Below are 23,066 nucleotides of genomic sequence, written 5' to 3' on the forward strand. Positions count from 1 at the left end.
AGTTTTTTTTGTTTGTTTGTTTGTTTGTTTGTTTGTTTCAGATCATAGCTGGTCATTAAACACTGTGTTTCTTTTACTATCAGTGTTGTGCTTTTGGCTGCAGATTTGAGATGGTGGAGGTCGAAGCAACAAATTCAAGAAGAAATTTAAAATACGCTGCGAAAAGATTGTATTTTTACGAACAATTACTCAAAATTTTTACAGTGGTTTTACATACTACCATTATTTAAAATTATAATTAAAACTACAAACATTATATGTCAATTAACAACTAATTACAAATTCATATAAAATTAAAATGTGTAGTTCGTTATATTAAAAGTACATGACCATACTAACAATTTAACATGAAAAAAACACAAAAATGTAAAATAATTCTAATCAATTTATTGTAAAAAGTGTATAGGATCACTTAAGATGAAAATGTAATAATGATTGGTCATTCATTTAAGATATTTTCAAGGTTAATGATATTTACCATCACCTAACCTAACTAAACTTAATCATCACAGAAGGTGCAAAACCCAGTAAACACGAGATGGGTCATCACGCAATTATCACATGCAACTTTGTTTTACATACAAAAACACACCAACTGTTATGAAACAGCAATCATTGGACAAGTATTGCCACCTAGTATCCATATACAAATTATATATCACAGAGTTTGAAGGTATTTTGCTTTGTAGTATGCACCCTTTCTACAGTATCCTACAAATTGTGTACCCTTTGGATGCAACCTTTTAAAAATAAGGATAAACTTTGTTTAAATTCCCTTTTGTAGGGTGGTTGATTTGTATTTGTCTATGTATAGAAGTTTCCCCTCTGTCCTGCTGTTGCCACGCCCACTTTGCCTTTCAGTTCCCCATGCAGCTCACCACACCTGTAATTAATTAGCCTCAATCAGGCACAGGCTTTATTAGACAGCACCTGTGCACAGCCCCTGCCCTTTGTTCATGCTACATAGAGGATTCTTGTGTGGTTCTGCTGAAAGATGTTATGTCTCCTGCCTTGTGTGCGTTATTGAACTATGTAAGTCTCCTATGTTAAGTTAATTATGAAAAAGTGAGCATGAATCTTTCATTCCTTTCAGTTTGTCTGTTTAAGTGTATTGTTAGATTTAACAGTTTAATTTGGTTTATTCATGTGATTTTCTGTTGTAATTGTAAGGTTATGAATTTGAATATTTATAGGTATTATAGTTTAATTATGGGGCAGACAATATTTATGTATTGACTTTGTTTGTAGCTAATTTCTAAATTCTAAGTTCTTGGTACAAATGTTTGATTTCATTTTAATGTATTGTGGCCTTATGTAATTGTATCATATATATATATATATATATATCCTTTGTCTCCTAGAAACCACACACACATACAAATACTTGCCTAATAAATAGAACACTGTGTAATTAAAGTGACTGGACTGGATTGTTCTTACCGACACCTCTACTGGTCTCAAGCCAGCCACCTACCCATTCCTCTTAAACCTCCTTTTCAGTCTATGTGAATTGGTATTTGTACTTACACTACGAAGAATGCACACTTCATAGTATGCACACTAAGAAGGATTCACACTTTGTAGTATGCACACTAAGAAGGATGCACCCTTTGTAGTATGCACACTATGAAGGATGCACCCTTTGTAGTATGCACACACTGAAGGATGCACACTTTGTAGTGTGCACACAACGTTGTTTTATCTTTTCTTCCAAACATAGTTTTTTAGTGTTCTTTAAGTTGACCTCGTTGTAGTATGCACACTTTGTAGTGTGCACACTACGATGTTTTTGTTTTTAAGTGTTCTTTAAGTTGCACCCTTTGTAGTATGCACACAACGTTGTTTTATCTTTTCTTCCAAACATAGTTTTTTTAGTGTTCTTTAAGTTGCCATCGTTGTAGTATGCACCATTTGTAGAATGCACACTAAGGATGCACCCTTTGTAGTATGCACACTATGAAGGATGCACACTAAGAAGGATGCACCTTTTTAGTTTGCACACTATGGAGGATGCACACTTTGTAGTATGCGCCTTTGTAGTATACACACTACGAAGGATGCACACTTTGTAGTATGCACACTACGAAGGATGCACACTTTGTAGTATGCACACTACGAAGGATGCACACTTTGTAGTATGCACACTACGAAGGATGCCCACTTTGTAGTATGCACACTATGAAGGATGCACACTTTGTAGTGTGCACACAATGTTGTTTTATCTTTTCTTCCAAACATAGTTTTTTTAGTGTTCTTTAAGTTGCCCTTGTTGTAGTATGCGCCCTCGTTGTAGTATGCGCCCTCGTTGTAGTATGCGCCCTCGTTGTAGTATGCGCCCTCGTTGTAGTATGCGCCCTCGTTGTAGTATGCGCCCTCGTTGTAGTATGCGCCCTCGTTGTAGTATGCGCCCTCGTTGTAGTATGCGCCCTCGTTGTAGTATGCGCCCTCGTTGTAGTATGCGCCCTCGTTGTAGTATGCGCCCTCGTTGTAGTATGCACACTTTGTAGTATGCACACTATGAAGGACACTTTGTAGTCTGCACACTACGATGTTTTTGTTTTTATTCCACACAAAGTTTTTAAGTGTTCTTTAAGTTGCACCCTTTGTAGTATGCACACAACGTTGTTTTATCTTTTCTTCCAAACATAGTTTTTTAGTGTTCTTTAAGTTGCCCTCGTTGTAGTATGCACCCTTTGTAGTATGCACCCTTTGTATTCACACTACAAAAACAAGTAACCTTTGGAGAATAAGTATAAACTTGGGATAAATTCTGTTTTTGTAGGGTGGTTAATTTGTATTTGTCCATGTGATTTGGTCTTTGTAGTATGCACACCATGAAGGATGCACCAATTGTAGTATGCTCACTTTGTAATAAGGATTCTTTGTAGTTGTACAGGTGACTTTTCTTCCTGTTGTTTTTGACACCGTGCAATCTGTTGTTTACATAATTTTGTCTATAAGCAATAGGTCTACCTAAGCAATAGGTCTACTGTTATTAAACCTGATTGGTGAACTGATGCCACCTTTTGGTTAGTTTAATTAGGAAACATAATTAGTTTTAACAACAATACCTTACTAAAACATTTTTGTGTGGATTTTGAGGCAAAACAAAGGGCACTGATGTATTTTAAGATATGTCAGTGCAAGTTGTTTTATTTTAGTCTAGGACTAGTCTAATCCCTGTCCGGGAAACCACCCCATAAAATGTTAAAAGACATGGCATCAAGAGGCCTATAAGTTCACACAGACTGGAGGTAAAAGTGTTGTCCAGGCATCGTGGCCTAATGGTTAGAGAGTCAGACTTGTTTGTAACCCAGAGGTTGTTGAGTCAATTCCCACAGCTGGCAGGAAGTGGCTGAAGTGTTTTGGTGTTGCAGTGATCGTTGCCCAGTCTATCTGTGTGTTTGTGTGTGTTCATGACTTGCAGTGGATGGGTAAAATGCAATCATGTCTCTTTCACTTTTTCTTTCATCTGTCACTTTATTAATGGGGTTTGATTATAATAATCTGGGAAATATCTGTAAAATAATTTGCAAGCAATTAATAAGCAAGTCTTTGGCTGCAGAACTTCTAAAGAAAAAACTGTAAAATAATTGTTTTGGACTTTATTAGAATTAAGAAATGTTACTTTCATTTTGCGTTTTTTTTTTGGGGGGGGAGGGTTCACCCAAAAATAATATGAATAGGTATTAATTTTAATGGACATATGTAACTCAGATGGCTCGAAGGTGAGAAAATCATGAGCTCAAAATATCATTTTTGGTCGAAACTATCTCTTTAATATGTTTATTTTTAAATCTCGAAAAGTGTATCCAGTGTATGAATCTTCTTTCTTGATGGAACAGGAATATTTACGGATGATATCAGCAACAGATTCATTGGGGTCAAAGGTGAATCAGGGAGCATAACTCCTGACCTTAACCTTCCTAATACTGTTTGGGATGTTTTGAAAATGTCTTTACGCAATGTCTCCTATCAAGATCTCTGCCAAAATGAATGTTAATGTGGAAATAAATGTGACAATGAACAAAACAAGTTTTCATTGAAATATTTGGCAGACACTTTAATCCATCATTCATTGTATCAGTATGTGTCCTCTGGGGATCAAACCAATGAACTTTGTGACGTTAACACAATGCACTACCAAGCTTTATGAACACTGTAGGGAACACTTTGAAAGTGATGCAACATAATATTACAACATGAATTTTTACCATCTTATAATCGTAAATTTATAAAACAAAATGTTTTCTTAATAATTTTTTATTACTTTAAATTTATCTCTAGTGACCCGATTTTTTTATTATGTGCCGACTAAATGCTTTAGGAGATTGTATTGTGTTGTCACGTATTCTCAATATCGTTTCTCTGTCCTGTAGCTTTACAGTCAGTCCGTCCTGTCTGATTGAACACCCCATACTGTATAATTAATTAACTTTATTTTTCATAAATTAATTTGGAAATACCATCTGAAGTGATTGTATTAAAGTTATATAATATTTGAATGTATTGTATTGTAAAATAAGCTGAATGATATTATCTATTTAATGTGAAGATTTGACTTTTTTACTTTTTTTGCAGGACCCCATACACTGGTGCTATGTGGAACCTTAACTAGCTATGCTATAGCATCTCTAGAACAGAGATAGTTTAGTAAATATCCTGTGTCTCTGTAAAATAGCAAGTGGACAGACAGTGCATACCCAGGTCAGCAGAAGTGCAAGAGAGCATTAAAATGTCAGTGATTAACTTATAAATGGGTTTACGAAATAACAGGTATGTGGATTTACAAATGAGGAAGTCTGAAATGCTTTGCACAGAGAGTTGATCCTAAATATAAATACTGAGACAAACAAAAGCTTGGTGACAAAAATTCACTGTGTTCATTGTTCTCAAGCTCTTTTAAAATTGTCAACCTTTATCGTCTTGACCATTAAATAAAATATTAATTTACCAAAATGTTGTCATTCAGAATTCTTTCCACAACAAAATCCAATCCAGTAGTCTTCTGGAAATCTATTGTCTGTGTAATACCTTTAAAGTGTAAACACACATAATTTAGCAACAACCGCAGCCAAATATAGATTTTAGATCAAATGTGGCTAGCTGGCTTTAAAAATACTCATTATAAATGTTGTTTTCTAGAATCTTAGTGGAGTTAAACATCCATTTGCTGACCTCACCAAACCTCTGGTGAATCAAAAGCTGTATTTTATTTGAATAAAGCACACCCTTTGTGGACTTTGGACTATAAGCAAAACAGAAAAAAAAAGTTTACTGAACTAAGGCTCGACACTGACGCGTGACAATTCTGCATATCTGAGCATGTGATCTCACTATCGTTTCTCAAACTGAGGGCTGCATCCTCTGAAGGTCGCATATATGCAGGGTGCATACGTTATCAAGCCTGGTTTGTTTCAGTTAACTGAGCATTACATTCGCAAGTCATATAAGCACACTACAACAATTTACGATTAACTAAGTCGAATGTAATATTAAACGTATATTTCATATTCTGAAATAAGACAGCATGCAGCCGGTAAATGTGACCTCCGAAGGATGCAGTCTGGAGAACGGCCACTATATAAACGCTTCAGCATCTGCAAAATCAACTGCGCACTTCTGAAGTGAAAGTAGTTAGCGTCAGTCTTCTCTGAACAGATCAAATATTTTTATTAAACTGTTAACATTGTCTGCTGTTTTCGGATCAACGTCAATAGTTTTATTGTAGTAAAAATGCAGTTTTTTAATAACTTGTGTGTTTGTAGCCGCAGCTCTCTCAGACGTAGCATCGTTTGAAGTTTAATTATTCTTTTGGTCGAATGTGGAGGAATATGACTCTTTACAAAACAACGTTATTTTATGTCTTCTCATTAGTCGTGATGAAAGGTAAGTGAATTTAAGTAATATAAGTTATATTAAAGTGTTAAAGTATATTTCAAGTATACGTAGGCTAATATAACTTTATGAAATTGTTCTGCTGACAATATTAAAAAGGAATAGTAAATTGTATTAGCTATTGCGTTTTCTTACTTGTGGGTGTTAAAATTGTAACATTCAAACGTAAATGCAAACCGTTGGCATTTCTGTTTATGAGAACCGGCGAACGTACAATGTAGACTATGACAAATTTCAACTTTTTTTACTTTCACTTTTAATTCGCGTTCGATCGAACTTTACCGGGAGCAGCAGCAGCAGTGTAGTGTAAGGTATAACATACAGAGTATACCTAATTCTTGATTAGATGGCATGGGGTATTCTAATTTCTAAATGTTAATTAATAATATTAATTTCATAATTATGCAGAGAAATATACTGTCCCTTTTTTGGAGTGAACTAAATATGCAAAACTAGTATTACATATTACACAAAACATGTTTTCTAGAAATTTACCTTCTGCCTTAAATAAAGACTGGGTCAAGAAATTGGTGTCCAAAGCTTCTATCGCTTGCATTATTATTATTATTATTATTATTATTAGCATTAGCATTATTATAAGCATTATTAGCATTAAAAATAATTTCCGTCCCTGGTGGAAATTACGCCCCTGCAGACATATAAACACAACAATCTAAAAGTGAAAAGTGAAAGTGAAACTATGCATGTATTCTTGTAAAAAATATTTATGTATTGAAGTGAACATAATCTGTTGATAAATAAATCAGGCTGTGGCTCCGTGCAGAACTTGCTACACTCTAAAAATGTCTGGGTTATTTTTGACCCATGTTGTGTAATTATTGGACCGAACACACCGCTGGGTTAAAATTGACACAGCATGTGTTTTATCCAGTATTTATCTAACATGTGTCAAAATAACCCAGCCATTTTAGAGTGTATTTTTTTCCTTTATTCAAAGCTTTGAAAAGAAAGGCATTTATAACTATGATAATTACAAAACAAGACTGAGATTTACACACAAAGACTAAATTAACATTCATCTTCAGTACATAACAAGTAAAAAAAAATACATAAATAAAAAGAAAAGAAAAAATACATCGAAAATAAACAGCGTAGTAGAGGGATTTCACATTCCTTAATCAAAATCCTGTATTAAAGTACATAAATATCTTGCTATTCATACTTTTTAATGTCTTCAAATATATTGCAAATTCCTCTTTAAACACTACAAAACGTGGAGGAGTTTTACAAAATTTACATTTGTGAATGTAAAATTTAATCAACAACAACAAATTATTTACAACATATGATATCTTTCTATTCTCAATTAACACGCCAAACTTTATAACTTCCCAAGATAAAGTTAGACTCACAGGTAATCTTTGGTTAATCCAACAGAAGGCATCATTCCATAAAGCTTGTACTAAATTACACTGAAGAAAACAGATGTTCAACCGTTTCTATCTCCACATTGCATATTTGGCATATATTTGAGTCTCCAACATTAAATCTTACTCTCAAAAATTCTTTTGCAGGGTAAATGTGATTCATAATTTTAAAATGAACCTCTTTACATTTAGGGTTGACAGGAAAGGAAAGAAAATTTGTTCTCACTATAGACATTTATTTTTTATCAAAATGACGAAAAATATAAGATCTCTTATTTTAGAATGTATTAAAGCGACAGTAGCCCTATTTTTCTGATCGTAAAAATATCCAAACTTTGTCTTTAAAAAACTGTGAGTATGAATGTCAAATGCTCATAAGTGTATTACTTAATGAATCCGTCAAAAAATGTGCCAAATGCCAACACAATCTTCGCGTTCATGGACACGATTTTCCGCTTTATTTCGTGCCATTGAGCACGTCTTTAGATGGGGTTTGGGTTAGGATGTAGTCCAACCAGACTCTCGTACATTCATTTCATTTGTACAGAGAGTCTGGCCACGCTCCATTGCAAAGCGTTACTTCCGTTAAGGAGGGTCCTTTGTTGAAGTTTAAAACTATTGGATCTGCGCAGAGTCACTCAGGATCTGCCAAAGCCAATCGCTAACGTGTGGTCGTGACGTATACCATGCACCGAAACCGTCCGGAAACAACAAGTCAGAATAATCAGACAAACAAAACTTAGCAAACCTGGTTCTTGCTCCGGCTTTAACTTCTGTATATTCGCAGTTTTGCAACAACAGACTGAATAGCTTTTCTCACGTCTTTCTCCGCTGCCATTACTGAACTACTACTCAAACTGACGCACAACCTCAACGTCATCGTTCTTAGCCACCCCCATCTGTTCGCTGATTGGTCCTGCAGATTTTTGCAGGAGAAAACGAAACTCTACACAGCAGTCCCAGACGTACTGCTGAAGCGAAATGAAAATTAAGCAGAAGCACGTAGGAGGGCGGAGCCAGGCTAGTTAGGATGTACTCTTATGTATTGGTTTCTACATGTTTTTCTTCTGATTTTAAAACTATTTTTGCTTGGGGTTGAGGTTAAAGATGTCTGAAATGTAACAAAAAGTCATTCTAACCCCAACCACAAGCGATAAAGAAAAAAAAATTAAAAAAAAATGAGAAAACAATACATAAAATGATATTTAGCGAACTTATTACAGTAATGTATTATGAAAGCAACGCAGTCTATTATATTATTATGATGTATCGAAAATTATTTAACCTGAATTTCTTTAAGAAGTGAACTAAACCTTGTATTTGTAGTAAAAGAGTACATATAAACATTTTCATCTGTTTGACAAAACATCAGGGTGTGGTAAGGATGGCATGGTTCAGGGGAGTCTGCAATAGATGCCAGCGATTTTTTTTTTTTGTGAAGCCGTCTTGAGGACTGCAGTTGAGAAACACTACTCTAATTTCCCACTTGGATGAATAAAATCTCTAACTTGATAACCTCAGCGCCATAAAAATATGTCACAGCCTACCATCAATGAAACTCTATCCACTGATCTTCATGTTTTAAGTCTGTTTACTCTAGTTAACAATTTTTTATTTTGTTCTTCAGGTGTGTTTGGTGTTGATGGTGATGAAGTGAAGTCAGTGTCAGTGATGGAGGGAGATTCTGTTACTCTACACACTAATGTTACTCAAATACAGAGACGTGATCAGATATTGTGGATGTTGGCACATCAAGAAACACGTATCGCTGAAATAAATAAAGAGGGAAATGTTCTTAATGATGATAATGGAACATTCAAAGGCAAACTACAACTAAACAATAAAACTGGATCTCTCACCATAACAAACATCAGTATTACACACTCTGGTCTTTATAAACTAACTATCACAAACAGTAGAAGAAGAAATTCATCCAGGAAATACTATGTTTTTGTTTATGGTGAGTTTGCTCAATACATCTTATTTTTTTACTTACATGTTTAGTGTTGACTTAATGTAAATGGTGAATAAAATATATAGCAGTAGTTGTTAGTCCTTCACTTTCATGCATCTAAATCTAAAACGTTTCTCTTTGGTTGTCCAGCTCCTTTACCTGTTCCTGTCATCACCTATGAATCTTCACAGTGTCCTTCATCATCATCAAGCTCAAACTGTTCCTTATTGTGTTCAGTGATGAATGTGAGAGATGTGAGTCTGTCCTGGTACAAAGGAAACAGTTTATTGTCCAGGATCAGTGTGTCTGATCTCAACATCAGACTCTCTCTACCTCTGGAGGTTGAATATCAGGATACAAACACATACAGATGTGTGGTGAACAATAACATCACAAACCAAACTCAACATCTCAATATCAACATCTGTCAGCTGTGTCCAGGTATACAACTATAATAATAATGTTTAATAATCTCTTATTCTTTAATAGTCATTATGATGTAAAAATGACATTATTTTCTACTTTTTTGTATGTTGTATATCGCATTATTTAGCTGTTATCACACTGCAGTTTTCTTCAATATCTTAAAAAATGCAGCAAAATAACCTTTTGAAGTAAATCTTTATTTAATTACTCTTATAAAAGTATCATTAATGTTACAATAGATTGAGACTAAACTTTATCTTTATGTATTACAGAAACCTGGACCATGATGCAGATAGTTGCTGTTACAACTGCCGTTTTTTTGCTGATGACCATAGTGTGTGTGATGTGCTGCAACTTAAATAAGTTTATAAACTCCAATCAGAGTGAATAAGCATGTAAAAACTCTGTTACTTATCTGTTTTTTCTTTACACATGCTTGCTGGAATAAAAGCAAGCATGAAATGAAGTTCATTGTTTAGTTGGTTAAAGTTTGGTTGCTAAACACAGTATTAACGTTTTTCTCTTAAAAATTTAAATGAAATGTGACATGCTAATATTATTGTAGCATTCAAATATTTACAAATGTATTGCCTTCAAGTAAGTCACTTTAGATGCCTCTGGATTTGCAATAGATTTTTTGTTTTATTCCAGTAAGATAAAATGTCATTAACCTACAAGTAAATAAATTGAAAACCATATATGCCTGTGGCGTCCATTCATTTCCAACATCAAGTTTAAAACTTTCCAAACGCAAGGTGTGCAATTTAACTCCTTCTGTTCCAAGGCCACAAAATCATGATTGACCAGCAGGGGTCACTAAATTGACTTAAACATAAATATCATATGGCTCTAGGTAATCAGGTTATGTCTGATTTATTTGAGTAACTTAGGGCTAAAAGCGTTTTAATAAAAACAAAACAATAACTCCGCTCTCTCTTGCTAATCTCAAAGTAATGCAGTACCCTTGTTTGCTAGAAGGTGCACCACAAGCACAAACGTGCAACTTTGCCTAAGATTTTGGCAGTGTTTAATGATGTGATATTATATTATTAACATCTCTATTGATCATTTTTCAAGTAAATCAGTATACAAAATAAGACTTGCAGCATTATTGATATTAATAAAACAGACCTTACATGAATATGTCGCTGTAGCCCACCTTAGAGAGTTTTGTGTTGGCAACTTTGTTTTGCATGCAATAAAACACAACAACTGTTATGAAACAGCAACCACTGAGCGAGTATTGCCACCTAGTGTCTATATACAAATTAATAATTTGCATTATTTAAAAAAATGGTTGTAACATTTGGAAAAATAATTTTAGTGTTACTTTCTAGTGTGCACACTACGAAGGAATTGTAGTAACATTTGGAACTACTGTTTTACTGTTACTTTGTAGTATGCACACTATGAAGGATGCACACATTAAAAAAGGTGTAACATTTGGATAACCCTCTGTAGTATGCACACTACGAAGGATGCACACTTTGTAGTATGCACACTACGAAGGATGCACACTTTGTAGTGTGCACACTTTTCAATTTATTATTATTAAAAAATGGTTGTAACATTTGGAACAAAAATGTTAGTGTTACTGTCTAGTGTGCACACTAAGAAGGATGCACAGTTTGTAGTGTGCACACTTTTCAATTTATTATTATTAAAAATGGTTGTAACATTTGGAAAAATAATGTTAGTGTTACTGTCTAGTGTGCACACTGCGAAGGATTCACACTTTGTAGGGTGGACACTACGAAGGATGCACACTTTGTAGTGTGCACAATACGAAGGATGCACACTTTGTAGTGTGCACACTACGAATGATGCACACTTTGTAGTGTGCACACTACGAAGGATGCACACTTTGTAGTGTGCACACTTTTTAATTTATTATTATTAAAAAAATGGTTGTAACATTTGGAAAAATAATGTTAGTGTTACTGTCTAGTGTGCACACTACGAAGGATGCACACTTTTTAATGTGTATTATTTTGAAAATAGTTGTTACATTTGGAAAAATAATACGAAAGATGCACACTTTATATTATGCACAATATGAAGGATGCACACTTTGTAGTATGCACACTATGAAGGATGCACACTTCTTAATGTGGATTATTTTGAAAGTAGTTGTTACATATGGAAAAGTAATGTTAGTGTTTCTTTCTAGTGTGCACACTACAAAGGATGCAAACTTTTTAGGGTGCTCACTACGAAGGATGCACACTTTTTAATGTGCATTATTTTGAAAATAGTTGTAACATTTGCAATAAGTATGCACTATGAAGGATGCACACTTTGTAGTATGCACACTATTTAGTAACATTTGGAAAATAAAAATAAATTTTCTAGTATTCACCCTACAATGGATGCACCCTATAAAAAATGCACCCTTTTTAGTATGCACACTAGATATGTGCACCCATTGTAGGACTGATCCTTTATGGTTGTATAGATGACTTGCCTTAATGTTGTTCTTGACGCTGTGTTTAACGCCTCTTGTCTCTGGAAGCCACAATTTCCGCCTAATCTCTCAGACACAAGCATGTGTAGCATTGTTCAAAGTTGCACCTACCTCGTGTTTTAGTCTCCTGTGTGACTCAGGACCATCTTCAGAGCAACAGGCTGCATACATCATATGCGTCTTATTTCAAAATATTAACAATTATAAAGTTGACCATTATTCTTAGTTAATTGTAAATTGTTGTAATATGCGTATGACTTGTAAATGTAATGTTCAGTTAACTGAAATAAAACAGGCTTGATGCAGCCTTCAATTTGAGAAACGTCCAATGTCTCATAACTACTGATCCCTCCCTCACTGGAAGGCAGGGCTTGCATTTTCCCACATCATAGTAATAAAACTGATGTGTGTTGTGTTAATGTCTGCTATGTTTGGTTGAACTGAAATGTTCAATATGGACCTCTGCTTTTTATGGCTCTGTCTATTATTTTGTCACTCTGGCGGTAAGTTTTGACTACATTTATCTTCATTTTTTTTTTGAATGTTACTTTTTTGCCAAAAGAATGATACTTTATTTATTTGATGTTGTTTTGTGCTATAGATGTGCTGGGTGTTGAGACGTTGTTTGTGAAGCAAGGAGATACAGTTATTCTTCACACAGGTGTTACTGCATTACAGCCTTATAATCATTTAATTTGGAGGTTTGGACCTAAAAACATCATCATTGCTGAACTCCCTGTTCATCAGACTTTTATCTTTGATAATAACGGATTTGGCTACAATCTGGGACTGAACGAAGAGACAGGATCTCTAACCATCTACAGCATCAACACAGATTACTCTGGAGTATTTACAGTAGACATCACCATCCCAAAACTACACAAGAGCATCATCAATAATGTCTTAAATAAGAGTTTCAACGTTATTGTTTCTGGTATTATAATTGGCCTATGTTTAAGCATTTAAGCTTGATTTTAAATGAATTGATTTTTATTTGATCTAACCTGTCATGTTTCCTAGATCCTCTACCTGTTCCTGTCATCATGAGAAACTCATCAAGCTGTTCATCATCATCATCAGAAAGATCATCAAGTTCAAAATGCGTTTTGTTGTGTTCAGTGATGAATATAACAGATGTGAGTCTTACCTGGTACAAAGGAAACAGTTTATTGTCCAGCATCAGTGTGTCTAAACCAAAACCTACTGCTAGTCCAGATGCAGATGGGGAATATATTCGTAAAAGGTCCTACGATGTGATGGCGAATCCAAACAGCGTCTTGGCTAACACCTCCGCGTCTCTTCCACTAGAGGTGGAATATACGGATACAAGCACATACAGCTGTGTGGTGTCCAATTCAACCAGCAAACAGACTCAACATCTTAACATTGCACAGATCTGTCAGCAATGTCCAGGTTGGTCAGTTCTGATGAAGCCTGAACTTAAGCAGTTACTTATCCAAAATGATTAGTGGTTGACAGCCTCGATCATGTAATGGGTCATTTAATTTTTTCAACACGATACAGTTTCTTTCAAGGTAAAATATTAAGAGACGTATAAAAGTTGATATCGTTTTCTGTTTCAGGACCCATGCCACCTTTATATCTTTTAGCACTGATACCAGTTGTTCTGGGATTGTTCTTGGTTGGGATGTTTCTCTGCTGGAAGTATGGAAAAGAAAGACAAGAGGGCAAGTATTCAGTGTTTTGCTGTCGTGTGAAGTGTTATTTTCTATTATAGTAAAAGAGATGGTTTTGTCTCGCAGGAATCTGTTGCAAGGCATCTCACAGTGTACTGAAATGGTGTCCAGTAAACACGTACTGTTCAGAATAGCTCAATATCTCATTGAGGTAGGACAGATAACGCTACTGAATTCAAACCTATAATGTATGTTTTTTATTTTTGTTTAAACACACTTATACTACCTCAAATCCTGATCTTCTGGTTCATCTGGTTGTCAGTATCTGTCCAGGCTGGTGAATAAGCTAATTTATCACAACAACGGGATCATAACATCTTCAACTCCCAGCAACGGCGAACTGAGATCTTGTCCAAACTTGTGTACTGTCATTTGTTTTGTATTTGCTATTGAGGTCATCCATGCCTCCGTTTAGTCTCTGCCATAAAGTTCAAAGTTTCAGTGTCATCTGCATTTTAGCACTGATGTTGGGTAATATTTTATTTAGGGCTTCATTATACCAATAGGTGGCAGCAAGCTTCAAGTTAAAAATTCTGTCTCTGTTTATTGTCAAAAACAAATTGTTAATAATTTGTATCTTAATATGTGTGTTTATTTGTTTTCCAAGTGTTGAATGCAATGAAATACATGAACTTCATAAAATGTATACCTAGAATTTATCTAAGTCACTTCGAATGAAAGCATCTGCCAATGGCATAAATGTGTTGAGTAGAAAGATAAGAGCTGTATATTCTTGTTCTAGATCTGCATTATCATTAATGTGGGGTGAGGCGGGTTAATTAATTACACAAAACACTTTTATTCACATCTGATGCTGACACACATCTGCCAAAATGAAATTGTTAGCTACTTTGCATGGGGATGAGAAAATAAATGAACAGAAAATCCAAACATGAAGTGGATTCATAAATTCATCTGCCGGCTTAATGAACATTTTTTTGTAAACTCACTTAAAATTCTGATTATTTTTCCTGACTGAAATCCTCACTTTTAGTTCAAACTTGTCTTGCATTTTCCTTAAACGTACAACTTTAATCTATATTCTTACAAAAATGTTGTTTACATAATTTTGTGACAATTATGGTAAAACCTACTTTTGGATTTTGATGATCTGGACTTTTAAATAGAAATTATGCCAAACAGGATGTGAGAATCTTTTTGGCCAAACTATCCCTTTATTATGTTTCTTTCAAAACTATCTAATGCTGGATAAAACTTCTCATTTCTTAAAAGTGTGCAAAAGAAGTAAAATTTGAAAAAAAGTTACTTTGTAGTATACACACTACGAAGGATGCGCACTTTGTAGTTTGCACACTACGAAGGATGCACACTTTGTAGTGTGCATTATTTTGGCAAAACAAGTAACATTTGGAAAAATAAAGATAAACTTTTAGTAAACACCACGAAAGAGAATTTAAACTTCTGTCTTTGTTTATTGTCAATTTGTTTAAAAAAATAAATCTGAAGGTATTTTGGCTTTCTACGAAGGGTGCACACTTTGTAGTGTGCACACTTTGAAGGATGCACACTTTGTAGTGTGCACACTTTGAATGATGCACACTTTGTAGTGTGCACACTTCGAATTATGCTCACTTTGTAGAGTGCACACTACGAAGGATGCACACTTTGTAGTTTGCACACTACGAAGGATTTATTTTGGCAAAACAAGTAACATTTGAAAAATAAAGGAAAAACTTTCTAGTAGTGTGACTACAAAAGAGAATTTAAACTTCTGTTTATTTTTTTTTTAATTCTAAAAAACAATAAAACTGAAGGTATTTTGGCTTTCTAGTATGCATCCTGGATGCACACTACGAAGAATGCACACACACTATGGCAAAACTAGTAACATTTTGAAAAAACTTTCTAGTATTCACACTACGAAGGAGAATTTAAACTTCTGTCTCTGTTTATTGTCAATTTGTTTAAAAAAATTAATCTGAAGGTATTTGGCTTTCTATGAAGGATGCACACTTTGTAGTGTGCACACTTTGAAGGATGCACACTTTGTAGTGTGCACACTTCGAATTATGCTCACTTTGTAGAGTGCACACTACGAAGGATGCACACTTTGTAGTTTGCACACTACGAAGGATTTATTTTTGGCAAAACAAGTAACATTTGAAAAATAAAGGAAAAACTTTCTAGTAGTGTGACTACAAAGGAGAATTTAAACTTCTGTCTGTTTATTTTTTTTTTTAATTCTAAAAAACAATAAAACTGAAGGTATTTTGGCTTTCTAGTATGCATTCTGGATGCACACTACGAAGAATGCACACACACTATGGCAAAACTAGTAACATTTTGAAAAAACTTTCTAGTATTCACACTACGAAAAAGAATTTAAACTTCTGTCTCTGTTTATTTTTCAATTTGATTAAAAAAATAAATCTGAAGGTATTTTGGCTTTCTATGAAGGATGCACACTTTGTAGTGTGCACACTTTGAAGGATGCACACTTTGTAGTGTGCACACTTTGAAGGATGCACACTTTGTAGTGTGCACACTTCGAATTATGCTCACTTTGTAGAGTGCACACTACGAAGGATTTATTTTGGCAAAACAAGTAACATTTGAAAAATAAAGGAAAAACTTTCTAGTAGTGTGACTACAAAGGAGAATTTAAACTTCTGTCTGTTTATTTTTTTTTAAATTCTAAAAAACAATAAAACTGAAGGTATTTTGGCTTTCTAGTATGCATTCTGGATGCACACTACGAAGAATGCACACACACTATGGCAAAACTAGTAACATTTTGAAAAAACTTTCTAGTATTCACACTACGAAGGAGAATTTAAACTTCTGTCTCTGTTTATTTTTCAATTTGATTAAAAAAATAAATCTGAAGGATTTTGGCTTTCTATGAAGGATGCACACTTTGTAGTGTGCACACTTTGAAGGATGCACACTTTGTAGAGTGCACACTACGAAGGATGCACACTTTGTAGTTTGCACACTACGAAGGATTTATTTTGGCAAAACAAGTAACATTTGAAAAATAAAGGAAAAACTTTCTAGCAGTGTGACTACAAAGGAGAATTTAAACTTCTGTCTGTTTATTTAAAAAAAAAATCTAAAATACAATAAAACTGAAGGTATTTTGGCTTTCTAGTATGCATCCTGGATGCACACTACGAAGAATGCACACACACTATGGCAAAACAAGTAACATTTTGAAAAAACTTTCTAGTATTCACACTACGAAGGAGAATTTAAACTTCTGTCTCTGTTTATTGTCAATTTGTTTAAAAAATAAATCTGAAGGTATTTTGGCTTTCTACGAAGGATGCACACTTTGTAGTGTGCACACTTTGAAGGATGCACACTTTGTAGTGTGCACACTACGAAGGATGCACACTAGTGTGCATCCTTCGTAGTGTGCATTATTTTGTCAAAACAAGTAACATTTGGAAAAATAAAGATAAACTTTCTAGTATTCACACTATGAAGGAGAATTTAAACTTCTGTCTCTGTTTATTGTCAAAAAACTTTTTAATTTATATCTTCATGTGTTTTTATTTGTTTTCCAAGTGTTGAATGCAATGGAATACATGAACTTCATAAAATGTATACTTAGAATTTATCTAAGTCACTTCGCATGAAAGCATCTGCCAAAGGCATAAATGTGTTGAGTAGAAAGATAAGAGCTGTATATTCTTGTGCTAGTTGTTAAAATTAAATCTGCATCATCATTAATGTGGGATGAGGTGAGTGAATGAATTACACAAAACACTTTTATTCACATCCAGTGCTGACCAAATCTGCCAAATTCTTACTATCCCATGCATGTTAGTTGAGAAAATAAATGAAGAAAAAACTCAAAACATTTAGTGGATTAAGTAATGGACTGCTTGAGAAAGACACAAAGACATCTAAAGCACAAGATCATGAAAAATGCAATACAGTAAATACAGTAAAAAAGACAGTAATGTATTTGACCTTGTAGTGGTATTTAGCCCTATATGTTATATATAATAATTTGGGTGTAAGATGTACTCTACAAAATCTGATGTATAAATTAATCTGCCGGTTTAATGCATTTTGTGTGTTTATGAAATATAATGAAATATAGTGGTCAATACTACACAATATCAGTCCAAGTTGTGAAGACATTGGTTTCATTGTATTTTTTGTAAACTCACTGATTTGTATTTTCTGTTTCTGTGTGTTTGTTATCTTACTGTGTTGTAATGTTGTGTCTTTTGTGTGGGTTTTTTTGGACCTTGAGTCTATAATAAAGTTTCACATGACAAGACAAAGGCATTGTGAGATGGTGAGTGTGCTCCAATGTTCATAAATGGCACCCTGAAGGGGAAACAATGGGGGTGATTTAAGAAGGGCTCTCAAGTTGACGTATTTTTGAAACTGTGAATAATAGACTTTGAAAGGAATACTACAAATGTGATCATTTTTTTGTCCTCCCTGGAATGGCAACGCCTCTTTCAAAATGTTAAAGACTTTGAACAAGCTTATTCAGCATTTCTTTTCACAGCGATATGGAGTTTGAAATTCCCATACAAATTTTGAGGATAATGTTTGCTTTGTTTTAAATAAATCCACCGTATTATTTTTTACAGTTGTAGTATTAACCAAATACATTATCTGTTGTAAATAAAGTTTACTGTAGTAAGACTAGAGTTAGGGATTTTACTACTACAGTTTACCACAAGAAATACTAAAGTAAACTACTGTTACCTTAAATGTTTTATTATTGAAATAATACCATTTAGTTACAAACATCCTCTGCATTCAAATAAAATCAATGTATTAAAATAACTGTGGAAACTATTTATGATAAAATGTGAAAAGGATTCATTCAGACTCCAAGTTTCCAAAGCTTGACATTACACCCATGCCAGACTCTGCATCCTATATCTCAAATTCCAGTTGTATTATCCTGCTTTGGCATTCTTGAATAAATTAATAACTGCGTAATATGTTCCAGTAACTATAACTATGGCAACGCCGTAACAATGCAGCTGTTAAATAATTAAACATCTCAAAGCCCTTTTACATCATCACAATACAAATGTTGTCATGTTTCCAGAGAGTTTTAGCACTATGTAGAGATTTTTCAACCTATTGGGTTAAAAAGGACAAACCCAACCTTGGGTTGTAATTTGGGTTGTTATTGGGTCAAATGACCATGTCTTTGAATTCAGGCTAAAGTTCAGTTCTGACCAAACATAAAATAACCAACTTTTGAATAAAATTTCTCTCACCCTATTTATTAACCAAGACTATAATGACATCCATGAACATGTATTTCTTCATATGCCTTTAATTCTTTTCGTTTTCTTTTTTATTTCATTTGTTTAGTTGTTTTTATTAAGTCAATGTTAAATGAATTAGATGGTCAGTGGCCCAAAATTATTTTCTATTGATAAAAATTTATTCAGGGTGTGTAAAGCCTATTTTCTGTAATTTACGTCGGCGTGTACTTTTAGGTAATCTCTAAGGTCATATGGAGCTTTTTTCTGGAAAAGAATCAGTATATTTTACACATTAGCACAACAAGCAACTTAATCGTATGATAAGAATTAATTTATTCTCATTTGAGATTTTAAATGATTTGTGTTTCAGGTGTGTTTGGTGCTGATGGAGATGAAGTGAAGTCAGTGTCAGTGATGGAGGGAAAGTCTGTTACTCTGGACCCTAATATTACTGAAATACAGAGAGATGATCACATACTGTGGAGATTTGAAACTCAAGATACATCTGAAACTCTTCATGTAGCTGAATTTGTTGAAAATAAGAGCTTAGTACACTACGAAGGATGCACCTTTGTTTTTTTTATAAAAAAAATAAACACTAAATCCAAAGGTATTTTGGCTTTCTAGTGCACTAGAAAAGATCCACACTTTGTAATGAATTTATTTTATAAAAACAATAAATCCAAAGGTATTTTGGCTTTCTAGTGCACTACAAAGGATCCACACTTTGAAATTAATTTCTTTTATAAAAACAATAAATCCAAAGGTATTTTGGCTTTCTAGTACACTACGAAGGAAGTACCCTTTGTAGTGTGCACACTACGAAGGATGCACACTTTGTAGTGTGCACACTACGAAGGATGCACACTTTGTAGTGTGCACACTACGAAGGATGCACACTTTGTAGTGTGCACACTACGAAGGATGCACACTTTGTATTGATTTTTTTTTATAAAAAAATAAATAAACAATAAATCCAAAGGTATTTTGGCTTTCTAGTGCACTACAAAGGATCCACACTTTGTAGTGAATATTTTATAAAAAAAAAAACATAAATCCAAAGGTATTTTGGCTTTCCAGTACACTACGAAGGATGCACATTTTGTAGTGAATTTTTTATAAAGAAAAATAAATCCAAATGTAATTTGGCTTTCAAGTACACTATGAAGGATGCACACTTTGTAGTGATTTTTTTTATAAAGAAAACAATAAAAAATAATAATCCAAAGGTATTTTGGCTTTCTAGTACACTACGAAGGATGCACACTTTGTAGTGAATTTTTTATTAAAAAACAATATATCCGAAGTTATTTTGGCTTTCTAGTACACTACAAAGGATGCACACTTTGTAGTGAATTTTTTTATTAAAAAAACAATATATCCGAAGGTATTTTGGCTTTCTAGTACACTACGAAGGATGCACATTTTGTAGTGAATTTTTTATAAAGAAAAATAAATCCAAATGTAATTTGGCTTTCAAGTACACTATGAAGGATGCACACTTTGTAGTGAATTTTTTTATAAAAAAAAATAAACAATAAATCCAAAGGTATTTTGGCTTTCTAGTGCACTACAAAGGATCCTCACTTTGTAGTGAATATTTTATAAAAAAACAATGAATCCAAAAGTATTTTGGCTTTCTAGTACACTACGAAAGATGCACCCTTTGTAGTGTGCACACTACGAAGGATGCACACTTTGTAGTGATTTTTTTTATTAAAAATAAATAAATAAACAATAAATCCAAATGTATTTTGGCTTTCTAGTACACTACAAAGGATCCACACTTTGTAAAGAATTTATTTAATAAAAAAACAATAAATCCAAAGGTATTTTGGCTTTCTAGTGCACTAAAAAAGATCCACACTTTGTAATGAATTTATTTTATAAAAAAACAATAAATCCAAAGGTATTTTGGCTTTCTAGTGCACTAGAAAAGATCCACACTTTGTAATGAATTTATTTTATAAAAACAATAAATCCAAAGGTATTTTGGCTTTCTAGTGCACTACAAAGGATCCACACTTTGTAATGAATTTCTTTTATAAAAACAATAAATCCAAAGGTATTTTGGCTTTCTAGTACACTACGAAGGCTGCACCCTTTGTAGTGTGCACACTACGAAGGATGTACACTTTGTAGTGTGCACACTACGAAGGATGCACACTTTGTATTGAATTTTTTTTATAAAAAATAAAAAAAAAACAATAAATCCAAAGGTATTTTGGCTTTCTAGTACACTACGAATGATGCACCCTTTGTAGTGTGCACACTACGAAGGATGCACACTTTGTAGTGAATTTTTTTATTAAAAAAATAAATAAACAATAAATCCAAAGGTATTTTGGCTTTCTAGTACACTACAAAGGATCCACACTTTGTAATGAATTTATTTTATAAAAAACACTAAATCCAAAGGTATTTTGGCTTTCTAGTGCACTAGAAAAGATCCACACTTTGTAATGAATTTATTTTATGAAAAAACAATAAATCCAAAGGTATTTTGGCTTTATAGTGCACTAGAAAAGATCCACACTTTGTAATGAATTTATTTTATAAAAAAACAATAAATCCTATGGTATTTTGGTTTTCTAGTACACTACGAAGGATGCACACTTTGTATTGAATTTTTTTATAAAAAAAATAATAAACAATAAATCCAAAGGTATTTTGGCTTTCATGTACACTACAAAGGATCCACACTTTGTAAAGAATTTATTTAATAAAAAAACAAAAAATCCAAAGGTATTTTGGCTTTCATGTACACTACAAAGGATCCACACTTTGTAATGAATTGATTTAATAAAAAAACAATAAATCCAAAGGTATTTTGGCTTTCATGTACACTACAAAGGATCCACACTTTGTAATGAATTGATTTAATAAAAAACAATAAATCCAAAGGTATTTTGGCTTTCTAGTGCACTAGAAAAGATCCACACTTTGTAATGATTTTATTTTATAAAAAACAATAAATCCTATGGTATTTTGGTTTTCTAGTACACTATGAAGGATGCAACCTTTGTAGTGTACACACAACGAAGGATGCACACTTTGTAGTGAATATTTTATTAAAAAAACAATAAATCCAAAGGTATTTTGGCTTTCTAGTACACTACGAAGGATGCACATTTTGTAGTGAACTTTTTTATAAAGATAAATAAATCCAAATGTATTTAGGCTTTCAAGTACACTACGAAGGATGCACACTTTGTAGTGATTTTTTTTATAAATAACAATAAAAAACAATAATCCAAAGGTATTTTGGCTTTCTAGTACACTACGAAGGATGCACACTTTGTAGTGAATTTTTTATTTAAAAAAACAATATTTCCGAAGGTATTTTGGCTTTCTAGTACACTACGAAGGATGCACATTTTGTAGTGATTTTTTTATAAAGAAAAATAAATCCAAATGTATTTTGGCTTTCAAGTACACTACGAAGGATGCACACTTTGTAGTGATTTTTTTATAGAAAAAAACATAAAAAACAATCATTCCAAAGGTATTTTGGCTTTCTAGTACACTACAAAGGATCCACACTTTGTAGTGAATTTTTTATATAAAAAACAATAAAAATAACAATAAATCCAAAGGTATTTTTGCTTTCTAGTACAATACAAAGGATCCACACTTTGTATTGAATTTTTTATAATAAAAACAATAAAAAAACTATATATCCAAAGGTATTTTGGCTTTCTAGTACACGACAAAGGATGCACACTTTGTAGTGATTTTTTTTATAAAAAACAAAAAATCCAAAGGTGTTTTGGCTTTCTATTACACTACGAAGGAAGCACACTTTGTAGTGATGCACACTACAAAGGATGCACCACCCTTTAATCTGCATCATCATTAATTTGGATCGAAGCGAGTTAATTACACAAAACACTTTTATTCACATCCGGTGCTGACACACATCTGCCAAACTCTTACTATCCCATGCATATGAAAATAAATGAACAAAAAACTCAAAACATTAAGTGGATTAAGTAATAGACTGCTTGAGAAAGACACAAAGACATC

General features: G+C 33.4%; 2 protein-coding genes across 2 annotated transcripts; both read left to right on the top strand.

Moving 5' to 3' along the window:
* Positions 1–5,600: 5,600 nt before the first annotated feature.
* Positions 5,601–10,364, top strand: LOC141279804 (SLAM family member 5-like). The gene is made up of 4 exons (XM_065244468.2): positions 5,601–5,889; positions 8,914–9,246; positions 9,391–9,681; positions 9,939–10,364. Exons 1-4 carry the CDS (start codon positions 5,823–5,825, stop codon positions 10,055–10,057), a joined length of 810 nt encoding a protein of 269 aa, XP_065100540.1. The 5' UTR covers positions 5,601–5,822; the 3' UTR covers positions 10,058–10,364.
* A 1,935-nt stretch (positions 10,365–12,299) lies between these two features.
* LOC135724375 (uncharacterized) lies at positions 12,300–15,166 on the top strand. Its single transcript, XM_073813550.1, has 6 exons — positions 12,300–12,633; positions 12,732–13,064; positions 13,151–13,543; positions 13,714–13,818; positions 13,894–13,978; positions 14,090–15,166. Exons 1-5 carry the CDS (start codon positions 12,576–12,578, stop codon positions 13,959–13,961), a joined length of 957 nt encoding a protein of 318 aa, XP_073669651.1. The 5' UTR covers positions 12,300–12,575; the 3' UTR covers positions 13,962–13,978; positions 14,090–15,166.
* Positions 15,167–23,066: the final 7,900 nt, after the last annotated feature.

The sequence above is a fragment of the Paramisgurnus dabryanus genome, chromosome 24 (genome assembly GCF_030506205.2).
Source record: "Paramisgurnus dabryanus chromosome 24, PD_genome_1.1, whole genome shotgun sequence".
Lineage (NCBI taxonomy): Eukaryota > Metazoa > Chordata > Actinopteri > Cypriniformes > Cobitidae > Paramisgurnus > Paramisgurnus dabryanus.

Coding starts and splice junctions, on each gene's coding strand:
- LOC141279804 (XM_065244468.2), top strand. CDS start 5,823: ATGTGGAGGAATATGACTCTTTACAAAACAACGTTATTTTATGTCTTC. Junction 9,247..9,390: donor ATACTATGTTTTTGTTTATG/GTGAGTTTGCTC, acceptor TTGGTTGTCCAG/CTCCTTTACCTGTTCCTGTC. Junction 9,682..9,938: donor CATCTGTCAGCTGTGTCCAG/GTATACAACTAT, acceptor TATGTATTACAG/AAACCTGGACCATGATGCAG.
- LOC135724375 (XM_073813550.1), top strand. CDS start 12,576: ATGTTCAATATGGACCTCTGCTTTTTATGGCTCTGTCTATTATTTTGT. Junction 12,634..12,731: donor ATTATTTTGTCACTCTGGCG/GTAAGTTTTGAC, acceptor TTTGTGCTATAG/ATGTGCTGGGTGTTGAGACG. Junction 13,544..13,713: donor GATCTGTCAGCAATGTCCAG/GTTGGTCAGTTC, acceptor TTTCTGTTTCAG/GACCCATGCCACCTTTATAT.